At 34.1% G+C, this 13,729-nt stretch overlaps 2 protein-coding genes across 4 annotated transcripts; both read left to right on the forward strand.

Moving 5' to 3' along the window:
• Positions 1-3,161, forward strand: LOC100779248 (origin of replication complex subunit 2). The gene is made up of 6 exons (XM_003544408.5): positions 1-304; positions 388-494; positions 594-726; positions 1,203-1,497; positions 2,310-2,534; positions 2,612-3,161. The coding sequence occupies exons 1-6, from the start codon at positions 161-163 to the stop codon at positions 2,806-2,808; spliced, it is 1,101 nt and encodes a 366-aa protein (XP_003544456.1). The 5' UTR covers positions 1-160; the 3' UTR covers positions 2,809-3,161.
• Positions 3,162-7,632: 4,471 nt separating this feature from the next.
• LOC100778367 (probable protein phosphatase 2C 12) lies at positions 7,633-13,128 on the forward strand. Of its 3 annotated transcripts, none has more exons than XM_003545259.5 (10): positions 7,639-7,917; positions 8,345-8,697; positions 9,296-9,467; positions 10,629-10,782; positions 10,864-10,927; positions 11,322-11,429; positions 11,774-11,899; positions 12,098-12,333; positions 12,421-12,620; positions 12,713-13,128. In XM_003545259.5, the coding sequence occupies exons 2-10, from the start codon at positions 8,500-8,502 to the stop codon at positions 12,739-12,741; spliced, it is 1,287 nt and encodes a 428-aa protein (XP_003545307.1). In that variant the 5' UTR covers positions 7,639-7,917; positions 8,345-8,499; the 3' UTR covers positions 12,742-13,128. The 3 variants fall into 3 exon arrangements, with proteins under 3 accessions (XP_006595966.1, XP_003545307.1, XP_014622687.1); XM_014767201.3 differs by lacking the exon at positions 7,639-7,917 and adding an exon at positions 7,924-8,144; XM_006595903.4 differs by lacking the exon at positions 11,774-11,899 and having other exon boundaries at positions 7,633-7,917.
• Positions 13,129-13,729: the final 601 nt, after the last annotated feature.

The raw sequence follows: 13,729 nt of genomic DNA on the forward strand, positions 1-13,729 counted from the left end.
AAGCACTCGGATCGGGTATTCATGAACCGTAAACGATCTAAGAAAATCCGACCCGATTGCGAACTAGGCGAACTTTGGCGGGAAAATCGTCTAGGGCACACAAGTGCATAGAGAAAGAAAGAGAGAATCGTGTTTCCGTCAAACAAACACTGATTCAACGATGGACGCCAATGGCAATTGGGAAGAGGACGATGACGAGGAGTTCGAGTTCTCACGGAACTATTTTCTGGCCAAGGAACTCGCCTCCTCCTCCGCCAAGAAATCGAAACACAAGCTCACCGACATCGATGTCGTTGATGAACAGGTTTCACTCGTAACTTGTGATTCTCAACAACGTTGTTCTTGTTCTATTCCTGAATGGCTCTTTTCTATTTCGTAATTTACTAGGAATTGAGGGATGCCGCGTCGAAAATTGAACCCAATCATGAATACGAGATCACTCTCTTGTTGGATTCGTACAAAACCATGTATCCTGAATGGATTTTTGCGCTAAGGTTCGAAAGAAAAGATGTGATTTTTTTTTTTTTCATTTCTGAAGTGGTTTTTATGGTGAGATGTTTATTTATTTATTTTTGGTTGCTTGGATGATTCAGGTGCGGTTTTGGGCTTCTGATGTATGGATTTGGATCAAAGAAGGTTCTGATTGAAGATTTTGCTTCAACAGAGCTGACAGAGTATTCTGTAGTTGTCATTAATGGATATCTTCAAACCATTAACTTGAAACAGGTTTGTTCCCCCATGTGTGATTAGAGCTCTGTTGTTTCTTTGCGGTGGCAAAAAAGGGAGGAGAAAAATAAAAAAAAAGTAAAACTTAGGCCTTGTTTGTTTTCTGTTTTAAAAAAAAAAACAGATTTCTGTTTTCTAAAACAATTTTTAAAACAAAAAAAGTGAGAGGAGAATCAAACAGGCTTTTAGATGTAGTTCTTTAAGTGTTTTTAGAACTGTTCCTCAATCAGAATTTGAGTTTCACTTTCACCTCAGTAATTTGTGTAATAAAAGTTTGCATTAAAAATTAACATAGGTTACCAAGATAAAACTCTAATTTAGATAGAAGAACAACACTAAAATCACCTACGGAATTGCTTCTAAGTTTTGTCCAAAAGTAAATTTTTGTATGAAGTATTATGAGTGTGATATGCTCTAAGCATGTTCTCTTGATCATACCATCACTAATACAATATACATTGTTTAAAATATATTAGGTTGTTATAGCCTTAGCTGAAGTTCTGTGGGACCAAATGAAAGCTAAACAAAGGGTTTCCCACCGGGACTTACCCAAGAGCCAGCAGCCATCCAATTCTCAATCCATGGACGATCTTCTTACATTTTTGGATCAAGCAGAAATAGAGGATGGTGATTTTTTTGTTTGTGTTGTTATTCACAATATTGATGGACCTGGATTAAGGGACTCTGAAACCCAACGATATCTTGCTCGACTAGCTGCTTGTGCCCGGATTCGTGTTGTTGCCTCTATTGACCATGTTAATGCTCCTCTGTGTAAGTTTATTTAATACTGTTACGTTATCTTCTGCAAAATGTTTTATTCTTGTAAGTGCCATCTTTGTATATGCTTTAAACATATGTCTAGTTATATTAATTCTCCAAGGTTTGAATTGTTCTACCTTATTATCTATTTGAGATTTATTTTGAGTGTTTGAATAGAAGTTTAATGGTGCAATATTAATGTACAATAAGAAAAGTATAAATGCCTTTGTAAAATGAAATGTTTAAAATTTTTGTTTGATCTATGCTGCACATTATTAGAGGTCCTATGAGGTTCTGATCATATGTTCTTATCTCTGATTAACTGGACAATAGGACTAAGTGGTATCTCACCCTTTCAGAAAGTTAAAGGATCAAGACTCTTTTTGGTCTTGATCCTTAAAATTCTAATAACATGCACTTCTTTGAAGTTGTTTGTAGGAGGAAAAAATTGAACTGTAAGATCAGAAATTCTGTGTTAGTTAAAGTAAGAGTCCACATATGGAGGAAAATATGGTAAAATCACATATGAGAGGGTTTGGTATCGTGAGAAGAAGAGAAGACCTAGAGAAGTGCTAAGAAGAGCAGGTCAAGTGGAGAATAGTCCAATAGTTAGAATTAGAGGTAAGACCAAGCAAAACTCTAAATAAAAATATTAAAGAGGACTTAGATCTAAATGGCCTCTATGAAAACTTGGTTCTGACTTCTGACAAGGCAGTGAGAAATGCCTTTATGTTATTGCTGTAGGAAAAGAAATGAAGGATGTGACTGTGTCAAGGTTCTTAATCTCTTGTCTATTGCCTAACAATTTCATCTTCTGCTGGCAGTTTGGGACAAGAATATGGCTCATACACAGTTCAATTGGTGCTGGTATCACGTTCCTACTTTTGCTCCTTACAAGGTGGAAGGCATGTTTTATCCTATGATTCTTGCACATGGTAGCGCCAGCCAAACTGTCAAAACAGCTACTATAGTTTTGTTAAGTTTGACACGCAATGCTCAGAGTGTATTCAAAATTCTTGCAGAACATCAACTCTCTCACCCTGACGAAGGCAAGTTTCTATCATTTACTTGGTATGTTCTTTTCATATCTAAGGTTTGTTAAAAAATTTCCTTTCTTTTTTTATAGGAATGCCAATCAGTGATCTCTACTCAGTCTGTCGAGAACGTTTCCTTGTTAGCAGTCAGATTACACTGAATTCCCATTTGACTGAATTTAAAGACCATGAACTGGTCAAGATTAAGAAGCATTCTGATGGTCAAGATTGTTTGCACATCCCTCTGACAGCAGAAGCACTTCAGAAAGTTGTGCTCGAGATCAATTAGTAGATTCAAAATTGGATGATAAGCAGGCACTGTTTATTGAATGAAAATCCAATTATTTGAAGCTCGTTCTTGATGGGAACCTAATCTTTGAGTTTACAAACTAGTTTTATGAAGAAATTTATAATCATTTAGGTTAGCCCCCCACCCCCCCAACTGAGGTATTGTTTGATAAAAGGCATAAAAGCAAGTCAATCTGCCACCTTCCAAGTGAAGTCATAGGTCGGGTTGTTTGCGGTCATGAAATCTGTCAAGCAAACAACCCATTGGACAGTGTGTCTTTATCGTCCATTTGCATTGATTGTGTACCATTTGATAATTTTTCCAATTGAGATGCGTGCATGTGGTATGAAAAATGAAAAGACAAATGATTTTTCTTCCAGGTATTACTAATCCGTGTCTTCAAGACATTAGTTGAGAAATTAATAAAAAGAAATACGTAAAAAAGATTTTGAGAAATATAATTTTTTGTCTTTCAATAAAAATATTTTTATTCTAAGTCCTTTAATCAATGTCTGTCTGGAGAACACTGATTAATATTTTTCTTTCTTTTAAAATATATTTTTCTCTTTGATGGCTAATTCTGAATCCACGTGGATGAGTGACCACAAAAACCAAAGAACATGATAATCGAACAAAATGATGTCGTTTGTAGTTCTAATGAGCATTTCGTATCCCCAAAAACAGCACTAGTCCAATTGCTTAATGACTTACCATTTGTGCCTACAACACTAACATTATCTAGATTATGAGTAAAGAAAATAAGAGAAGAGAGAAAATTTGGAAGTTTGAAATTTCGGAAATTTTGTTGAGTTTTTTTATTAGTTACTTTTCTCTTCTTTTTTTCTTCAATCAAATAATAGAATTTCTTAAATGATTTTTTTACAAGAAAATGGCATTTTAAAATTATCTGGTGTGGCAAAATACTTTAAATACAGTGTCAATTTTCTCTAGAATTTTCTACACCAAGTCTCCAATTACATGGGATAATGGGTTGGCTGTCTACCAAATGATCCATCTATCAAGCCTTCCAAGCATCGATCAAGGTGCATGTGCATAGAGATCTAGGTCAAATATGTTTGTGCTCTCAATGTGATTTTAATGCAAGTTCCAAGAGTGTTACATTTCTGCTCTCTAAGATTGTAGGATTGTTGATTGGCAGAGGTTTTAGGTGGATAATAAGAGTATACTTTTAGGATGATGATCTTAAATCTTAATTATAAAGTTGAGAAACTAATTAAAGTCTTTAATGAATTCATCTCATTTTAAATTAATAGTTCATCGACTTTCATTTTTTTATTTTACAATTTTTTCTTACTTTTAAAAAATTAAATAGAAAAGCAAAAACAGACAATTGTATTGTAGTCATTTTCTCGATTTATTGGATACGCAATTGTATTAAATAAATAAAGATTAAATTTTACCACTTATAATATTGGAACAAAATTATTTTCAATAAAAAAATACATATTATTTATAAAAAAAAAAAGCCACTTTGTTGATCTGTTGTGTTAATAAGACACGGAATTTCAAATTGAACAAGAAATAGAAGAGAAAAACAACACACGCATCCCATTCTGAACCTGGTAGGATGGGCCAACATGTCAAGAGAGTAGAGAACCACGTGTTTTCCAATCCAAATCACATATAACGTGGGTGGATGTAATCATTAATGAATTATTAATACGTCGTTTTGACACGGTCGCAGCAATACCCTGCATGGCAAATTAATCACTGGATTTTCAAGGAAGACATGTATTACCAAACTCTAGTTTCGCATATTAGTACGCAGAAAAACATCACTTTGATTTTGGCTTATAATAGGGTGTAGTGAGCTGTACCCAATACGCGTATTTGAAGGTTTGATATATTTGATATTTGATGGCAACACTCGCTTGAGAAGGTGGATGTTTACAGCTTGCAAAAAGCATGCACAAGTCCAAGTCCCTCTCCTCTGGCTTGAGCATCTTATACGCCTAAAAGTAATAAAAAAGAAGAATATCATAGCATTGGGTCTACTCTCTTCATCGCATCCTCATTATAATGCGTTACAGGGTAGCCCACTCAAGCTTAGCCACGACTGTATATGATGATTGATCAGATGAGCCATCAAAAGTTCCTTTTTTTTTAGTAAAATTGAGAAACACCTTAATAATGTGGGACATGAATTAGAGGAATCTAGTTCAGTTAATTAAACTGGATGTGTTTCGATTCATATGGGTCAAAAAAAATATTATCTGACACAAAACAATAATGATTTATTGAAGTTGTTAGCAAAGACTTATCCAAAAGATGAGTACTTTACAAGCCTCGATTGCAAATAATTTTATCAAGTGGTAACTATTTAATTAATCCTTGGGTACCTAAATGAAATGTGTGAATGATTATAAATTATTATTGATAAAAAAAAGACACTTATGATATGATTTCCTAAATAGGATTATTCAGCCAACAATATTTGATAATGTATAAAATAATCAAATATACATAAATAAATATTAGAATTCATTCTAAATTTTTAATCACTTGTATCAATTTACATTGACTTATCCATGAAAAGCTTAGCCAGGATTTTGATTGAATTTCTCAAGGCTAACTGGGAAAATGACACATTGCACTTATAAATAAGATAAAGTTTTCCAACTGATAATGAATAGTTGATTTGATTCTTTCACAAGGGGTATGTTCAATATACAACATTGGAGCCGTCACGCGCCTGCAGAACGATGTATGTTTATGACTTGCTCCGATCCAATTCAATGAATTAATGAAGCTCAAGTCCATATCAGATTTAAATTAAGCTTTGGATGCAATTAGATGGTGCCCAAAAAGTTAAATACGACAAAGATTTGATCACACGACATAATCATGTCAAAGAAATCACATGAAATAAATCCCTCTCCCTAATTCCCAAAAAAAAAAAGAACACTCCCATGTCTTAACCTTCTTAAATTGAGGATTTGCTATTGGCGGTGATATGCACGCGCAGGGATGAGGCCGGCACTGGTTAGTTGATTGGTTGATTGCTGATAACGATAACTGACGGCGATAATTGCGGGTCCTCCAAATTGGTTTCAAATGTTTTAGGTTGGATCAATGAAATGGAAACTAAGTTATTCGTACTACTTCCCCTCTCCAATGGGCCCATGCCTAATGCAAAATCAGCTTCAACACCATTAACCACGGCTTCACTTCAAATTAACATTAGGAAAATCAATCGGAATTGGATCTAATTGAAATAATTAGTCTCTTGTAATATGGTGAATTAAAGTTTAAATTTTTACAGAAAAATATTCAATTTAATATTCGATCGAATTTTAAACAAGATTATCTCTAAATGAAAAGAAAAAAAAACATTAGAAAAAGTAAAAAAAAAAAAAGAACTAGGAAAACACTAATTGGTACCAAGAACAAGAGTAATGCTAAGAAACCTTTTAAATCATTACTTTTACACGTCACAATTGTTTTCGGTACAATCATATTTATAACAATCCTATTTGAGTTGGTTAGAAATGCTATGAATGATAAAAAAAAATTAAATATTTAATATAATTACATATTCTAAAACAATTTCGTGTGAATTGATTGATATTATGATTTATATTACTTGAGTTAGATAAGACTAATATAAATGATAAAATTATTTTTTTTGAATATTTAATGTAATTTAATATCTAGAACTCAAATTTAAAACTATCAATTAAGTTAATGGTTTCACACTAATTGATTTGCGCGCTTGATAATAAAATTATTTTGATCAAACATGTGAAAAAATTGTACGAAAAAAGTATATGGAAATTCTCTTCTAATTTTTTTTAACGGAAAATTACCTGTATCAAATAGTATCACGGATAACACTAGTACACCAGCACTTCTGTCAACGTATCAATTGTGATTATTTCTCAAGAAAAATATTTTAATATGGCAGAATAAGCTTTCCATATATTAATACATACTTTTCCAAGAAGGTTGTGTCTTGCATGACACCCTGTGCCAAATGGGATTGTAGTATTTCGTAGTTGACTATAGGTTCTAACTGGGTCGTTTGGGGTCTTAATTGGCGCCAATTCAGATAAAGTAACAAAAAGAAAGCAATCAGAAGCACGTTTTCAAGCAATTTTTTCGTCTGAATTGATGATGATGATGATGATGAGCCAATCACCTCAAAAACAAATGTAGGACCAGTTAAACGTTCAACTACCCAAGAATTTGTATTACAACCATCGACATATACTTACACAAATTTCTTTTCTACGTAGAATTTTCATTAGAATTGCTTTACTATTTGTTTGTTCCACCTATGCCGATACTTAGGTACGAGCTTGGTCTCAAAGTTTGATAATCCTGTCTTTTCTGTTTTGGGTGAATTTAATTTAGAAGAATAATAGGTACATTATAGTTGACATTCTTCTTCAAAGACTCTTTTGTAGTTGATTAAAATTTATTAAAAATTAATTTTTTTTCGTGAATATAATATGAAAATATTATTTTTAAATATTAAATAAGTCTAATTTAATTAATTGAATATGATATATAAGTGTTGTCTTTGATTCATATAGATAAAAAATGTTATTTTTAACATTTTTAAAAAAAAGTGTAATATATCTACCAATAATTATTTTATTAATTCATAACCAACATAAAAATAATTTTACTTAATCTCATATTTAAAAGATAATCCATGAAACAAAGTAATAAACAACACTCAAGGAGCATAGGAAGCAACACGAAAGGGAAACGAAGTCAAAGAGTGACGTTGACCTGGTTTAGAGAATACTACACTGGGTGCCTCGCTGGCTCATAAATGGCTCGCAGAGCCGAGCGAAGTTGAAAACGATGCGTTTTTGCATTTCAGCGCATCATGCTTTGTGTCTTTTTTTTTTTTTCTTTTTTTATCGGAAAGAAAATGAATTTGGTTCACTTTGCGCTTTTATTCTTCCATTCTCTTTTCTTTCTCTCTATAAACGAAAACAACAATGGAATATTTGCAGGACGCTGGGATCCGCGTTTCTCGATCACACAGAACAATGCAATTCAGCGTGTCTCCACATTTTCGCGCGTGAACCTCATCGCCATTTTCCCCTCTTCTTCCTCTTCTTCTTCTTCTTCACTGTAAATAAATTTTTCCACATTCACGTTTTTCTTTTTCTCTCGCATCCGATTTGTAATTTCCACAAACGATGTCTTAGTTTCGTGAATTTCTTCCTCCCTCATTGCCGTATTTCTCTCTGTTGAATTGAATCTCTTATTGCGTTTGTCTTTACCTGATCGATCAACAACAAACGTTCAGAGTTTTTTTTTTTAATTTATTATTTATGTTTTTCCGATCGTGGCAAACGGTATTAATGTAATTTCATTCATTACTGTCCTCGTTTTGTCTACATTACGATCTTAATTGTCAATTTTGCGTGAAAACGCTGGATTAATTGGAGAACATGGAAAGCGGTGTTGAGATTGTGATTTATTTGGTTATCAATTAATGCCTGTTTTTTTTCCATTTCCAATAATTAACGCGTTTTTGTTTTGTTTCCTTATTTAGGATTGGATTTAATTGCACGGAATGGAGGCTTAAAGCTTCACAGCACGTGTTTTTGTTGTTATTGTTGTTTGTATAATTGTTGTTGTTGTGGCGGCGGCGGTCGTGGTGGTGATAGTGATATTTGGAATTTGAGGATTGAGTGGGGGGCGTGAAAAATGGCTGCCAGGAGTGATCACCAAACGGTTCCTCTTTCAGTTCTCCTGAGGCGTGAATTGGCGAACGAGAAAATTGAGAAACCTGAGATTGCTCATGGTCAAGCATGCCAGAGCAAGAAAGGGGAGGATTTAACACTGCTCAAGACGGAATGCCAGAGGGTCGTGGGTGATGGGGTCTCTACATATTCAGTTTTTGGGGTATGTTTGTTTCTCACTGCTTGCTTTTCCAGATTGAATAACATAACATAACATTGCTTTCTTGTTATTTTTTCTTTTCGGACTTAATGTGTTGCATCTTGTCAACAGATTTTAATTTTATGTATTTTACATGTTATCATGCTATGGCACGAAGAATGAGAGAATAAAAAGGATTGAGCATCTTCCTTGTCACTTAACTATCTTATGGCAAATCTGGCAAATGCTAATGATTTCAGGCTTGTGGACTGGCTACTTTTTGTATATGTACTTAGAATTCAATGTGTTGTTTATATGCTTATATTTGATGTACTAGACTTCATATGGCTGAGCTAGATAGTGACAAGTTACATACTATTGACTTTATTTCTCTGATGATGTGAACAGACTAATATAATGTCTAGGTGTTTTTGCCGCAGTTTTGGTTTTATTGTTAAGATTTTGTTCTTACGCAGTCATTTTAGTTGGACCACAGGAAGTACTATAGCCATTTTGTTCTTATGCATTGAATGCTTATAACTCAATGTATTTTTTTTCTTTAACTTTTTTTGGGGGGCATTTTCACTTGTTTCATTTTCTGATTCTGATAGCGTTTTTACAGCTATTTGATGGACACAATGGATCTGCTGCTGCTATTTATGCTAAGGAGAATCTTCTAAATAATGTTTTAAGTGTGATTCCTCCCGATCTTAACAGAGATGAGTGGATAGCAGCATTGCCTAGGGCTTTGGTTGCTGGCTTTGTAAAAACTGATAAAGATTTTCAAGAGAAAGGTATGGATAGTTCATTCCTTTTGGTGTTTGCTCTGTCGTCTGTTAATTTTTTGTTTAAGAGGGAACTCATGCAAACCAACTTAAATCTTCATGTCAATATCACCAAAAATATCTTGTATTGTCATCTATCACTCAGAGGCTTCTCAAAGTTAGAATGTTAACTAATAAAAAGATAAAGAAAAGCTTTGCAGATATGTAAGCTGAATATGCTGCATATTTTGAATTCTTGGTATAAACTTCACATTTCTAACCTTTATTAGAAGGTTTGCTACAGGCTCATTTTGAAAACAAAGTTATCATGATCTTGCCTCTTATCATAGTTCTTCTGATTTTTAAACATCTTGATTGTAAATGTTTGATGAGAAACTACTATATAAAGTGGGAAAGGCTGTTTTTTTTAATCACCATGTGTGCAAGGGTTTGTGAAAGTGTATATAGCAATTGGTTTAAGGATTGTTTTTTTTAAACTTATTCCAGGTATCAGCTCCCACTACCTTTTAGCAGTTTGACATTGCTTTGACTTGAGTGTGCAAATTTCTTAACAGGAAATTCTTTCTTAAAATATCCCCATTGTGCAGTTTCGTATTTCCTTGATTAGAGCTAGTTAAGTTTGTAGGTTCCTTTCTAAAAATTATTTATGTGCTTACCCCTTTTTGGAATTTTAGTGAATTTTGCTTAGTTTCAGCTTGAGATTCTAGAAATAAAACATACTGGATTATTTCTTCTTTTTGTAACATTTTTCCATAGACCCCTAGCTCGTGTTGGGGGGTTAATTGTCCATGCCAGTAAAGTTTATTAGTACTAAATTTACATAAGCTTGACCATTAAGGATGCTAATGGTAATGGATAGTGCATGGTGACTGTTATTTGTTTAATATTATTTATGTTTATTTATATGGACCGTAGAGTTGGCTTAGGAGTTAAATTATAGATTGCATCACATGATGCAATTGCTACCTCTTGATTGCAGCAACTGCCACTGTTGCATTGCACTGCAACCTAGATTTAAAACATCATGCTAGTTGTTGGCATATTTGAATATTAGATTGTTGATGAAGAATATCAATTACTAATGGAAGTTAATGGTGTAACTGACTTGTGATTGACAGTTTTTATACTTCTGATTTAATATTTTTTTGTTATTATATTTTGTTGTTGCAGGCCAAAAATCTGGAACAACTGTCACCTTTGTCATTATAGAAGGATGGGTTGTAACAGTTGCATCAGTTGGTGATTCCCGTTGCGTACTTGAATCTTCTGATGGTGAGCTTTATTACTTGTCCGCAGATCACAGGCTAGAAACAAATGAAGAAGAGTAAGTAAATTAAATTTTTTTTGTAACTGTTTGGAATTTCACTGTTATAACATAGACTTACCCTTCTTTTACTTTCATTAGGAGGGTGCGGATCACCTCTAGCGGTGGTGAAGTTGGTCGGCTAAATACAGGGGGAGGTGCAGAGGTACATTCCCTTTTAATCATGCTCCCTTTTAACTTAAATGGTGTTTCCTCCATAACTAGCTTCAACATCCACTCCCCATCACCACAAAATAAGAAAGAGAACTGCTTGTTCTTGTATCTGATTCCTTATGATACTTATATTTTTGGTACAAGATGCTTGCCCTATTCCACTACATAATCAGAGATTAAGAAGTAAACTGGGTGAATCACATCCTGCAAAACTGAGAGGAAACTAATATGCATAGTACTCTGTTTCTTTAAAACATTTACAATCTTATGGGTACACTTTTGTTTAGATTTTGTACTATACAGACCATATGGTTTGTTTACCAATATTCTCTTTAGAAAAGTGTTTATGATACTAATATGCCTGACTAGATTAATTTTTATTGAAGGTTGGTCCTTTGAGATGTTGGCCTGGTGGCTTGTGTCTCTCACGATCTATTGGAGATATGGATATTGGTGAATTTATTGTCCCTGTACCGTATGTAAAGCAAGTGAAGGTTGGTCACTACTCCATCTTTCACTTAAAGCAGTGTTGGGCTTATGTTAATTAGTAACCTTTCTCTTGCACACTTTTTTGCTCAAAAGGCTACTTAGTTTAAATAGTTCCTTTGTCTTCTTCTGTTTGATCCTACATGGATTTTCATTTTGTTCATCTCTTCTAGGAATGTATTTCTGTCAACTGCATGATGGTTCAGGATATTATGTGGATCAAATGATTGAATTCTTTGGTTGTGAATTTATCTTCTGTTTTCTATGCAATATATGTCTCTTTCTTTTTTTCTTTTTTAAATGAAGAATTTAATTTCTTCCCTTCCCTCCCCATTTTTTTATCTTTATTTAGCTGTCCACTGCTGGAGGCCGGCTTGTTATCTGCAGTGATGGTGTTTGGGATTCTCTACCTGCAGAAGTAGCCCTTGATTGTTGTCGTGGAATGCCAGCCGATGCTGCTGCACCACATATTGTTAAAGTGAGATTGATGTTCATCTTTTGAATCATTTCGTGAATTTTGTTTAGCGGGCCTGTTTTCATGTTAATAGTAATCCTGACTTGAGCATCATAAGATACCTTGTTTGCAACTTTGCATTTGTTTCTCCTGATAACTGTCATTTGGTGCCATTAATTATGTTTTTGTCCCCTTTGTTCACCTGTCTCTTTCTATCTTCAGGAAGCCGTACAAGCAAAGGGACTTAGAGATGATACAACCTGCATCGTTGTTGATATATTACCTCAGGAGAAGCCACCTGTTTCTGCACCACAAACAAAGAAGCCAGTAAAGGGAATGCTTAAGTCCATGTTTCGTAAAAAATCTTCTGAATCATCTTCTTATATTGACAAAGAGTACACAGAACCAGATGTAGTAGAGGAATTGTACGAGGAAGGATCTGCCATGCTTTCAGAGAGGTTTAATTTTGCAACAGCTTGTGAAAGTTAACCACATGCTCTCTGGTTTTTTCTCTTGACGATAAAATGCGTTTGTCTGTAATGCAGGTTAGATACTAAATATCCGGTCTGCAACATGTTCAAGTTGTTTATTTGTGCAGTATGTCAAGTAGAGATAAAACCTGGAGAGGGGATTTCAATACACGAGGGTGCACCCAACTCTCGAAAATTTCGTCCCTGGGATGGACCTTTCCTGTGCTCAAGTTGCCAAGAGAAGAAAGAAGCCATGGAAGGGAAAAGATCATCAGGTGTTTTGATAAGCCTTCATTTCTGCTGCCCATCTTCATTTGAGAAATACGTGTCCATAATATAACTTCCTATTTTGATCTTGTGATTTCAGGTAGAATTAGCAGTGGAAGTGACGAATGAACTCTCATGTAAATTTGCATTTTGAGAGTGATAAACATTGTTCATATGATGGGAAAGTCAAACATTTCAATCAACAAAGACTCCCTTCTATTATCACAGGGGCTTTATGGATATAATTTTGAATTCCACATGAAAATACATATGAAAAGTAAACCAATAGCAGCCTGTTAGAAGATTTCTGACTTGGGAAGTATGAAATAGCAACAAGTATTGTAAAGGGTTGTGTTAAATGTGGAAGTACACAACAAGATATCCGAGGTAATGCATTCTTTTTATATATTTTTTTTGGGATCCGTTCATTTGTATACGGATCTTTTGGAATCACTATGGACCTTTAATGTAAGTGGTCTTTGTTATTGTAATGTAATATAGGGAGTTTAATTAGAATTCATAGAATCAATTCTACTGTAGGTTAGATGTGTGTTATAAGCCTTTTGAATGATTTTGTCCTCTAGCATTCGATTTTGACTATTCCTTTGGCCATACGAACATTAGGTCTTTTGTATAAGATGTTAGGTGGAAGTATCCCCGCACCCCCTCTCAAAAGTCTCAGAAAAAAGAGGGAAAAAAAATACACATATTAGTATATTACACATTTACACCCCACCTAACTTTGCTGTTTTTCCGTATGTTATTTGTAAATTACACCCCACCCTTGAAAATTGCTGAATCGTTTCTCCAAAATAGATGCTCTAATGTCTTTGTTCTAATTACTATATATATTTTTTACGACTAATTCCATTTTGGAGAATTGGACTAGAATTCAATAATAAAAACTAAGATGTTATCCATAGGAAGGGGACATAAGAGCATTTTTGTTTACTGTTATTCTATTGCGTGGGTTCGCACACTAAATGCAAATTTAGGAGTTACTTTCGCTACAAATTAGTATAAAGAATTACTGAACGAAAGCTGCTGTCCAACAAGCGACTATATATTGAGAGTGACATAATCGTTCTGCAAGTCAAGTAGAACACCATCTGTCAAT

Source organism: Glycine max, chromosome 14 (genome assembly GCF_000004515.6).
Source record: "Glycine max cultivar Williams 82 chromosome 14, Glycine_max_v4.0, whole genome shotgun sequence".
Taxonomy (NCBI): domain Eukaryota; kingdom Viridiplantae; phylum Streptophyta; class Magnoliopsida; order Fabales; family Fabaceae; genus Glycine; species Glycine max.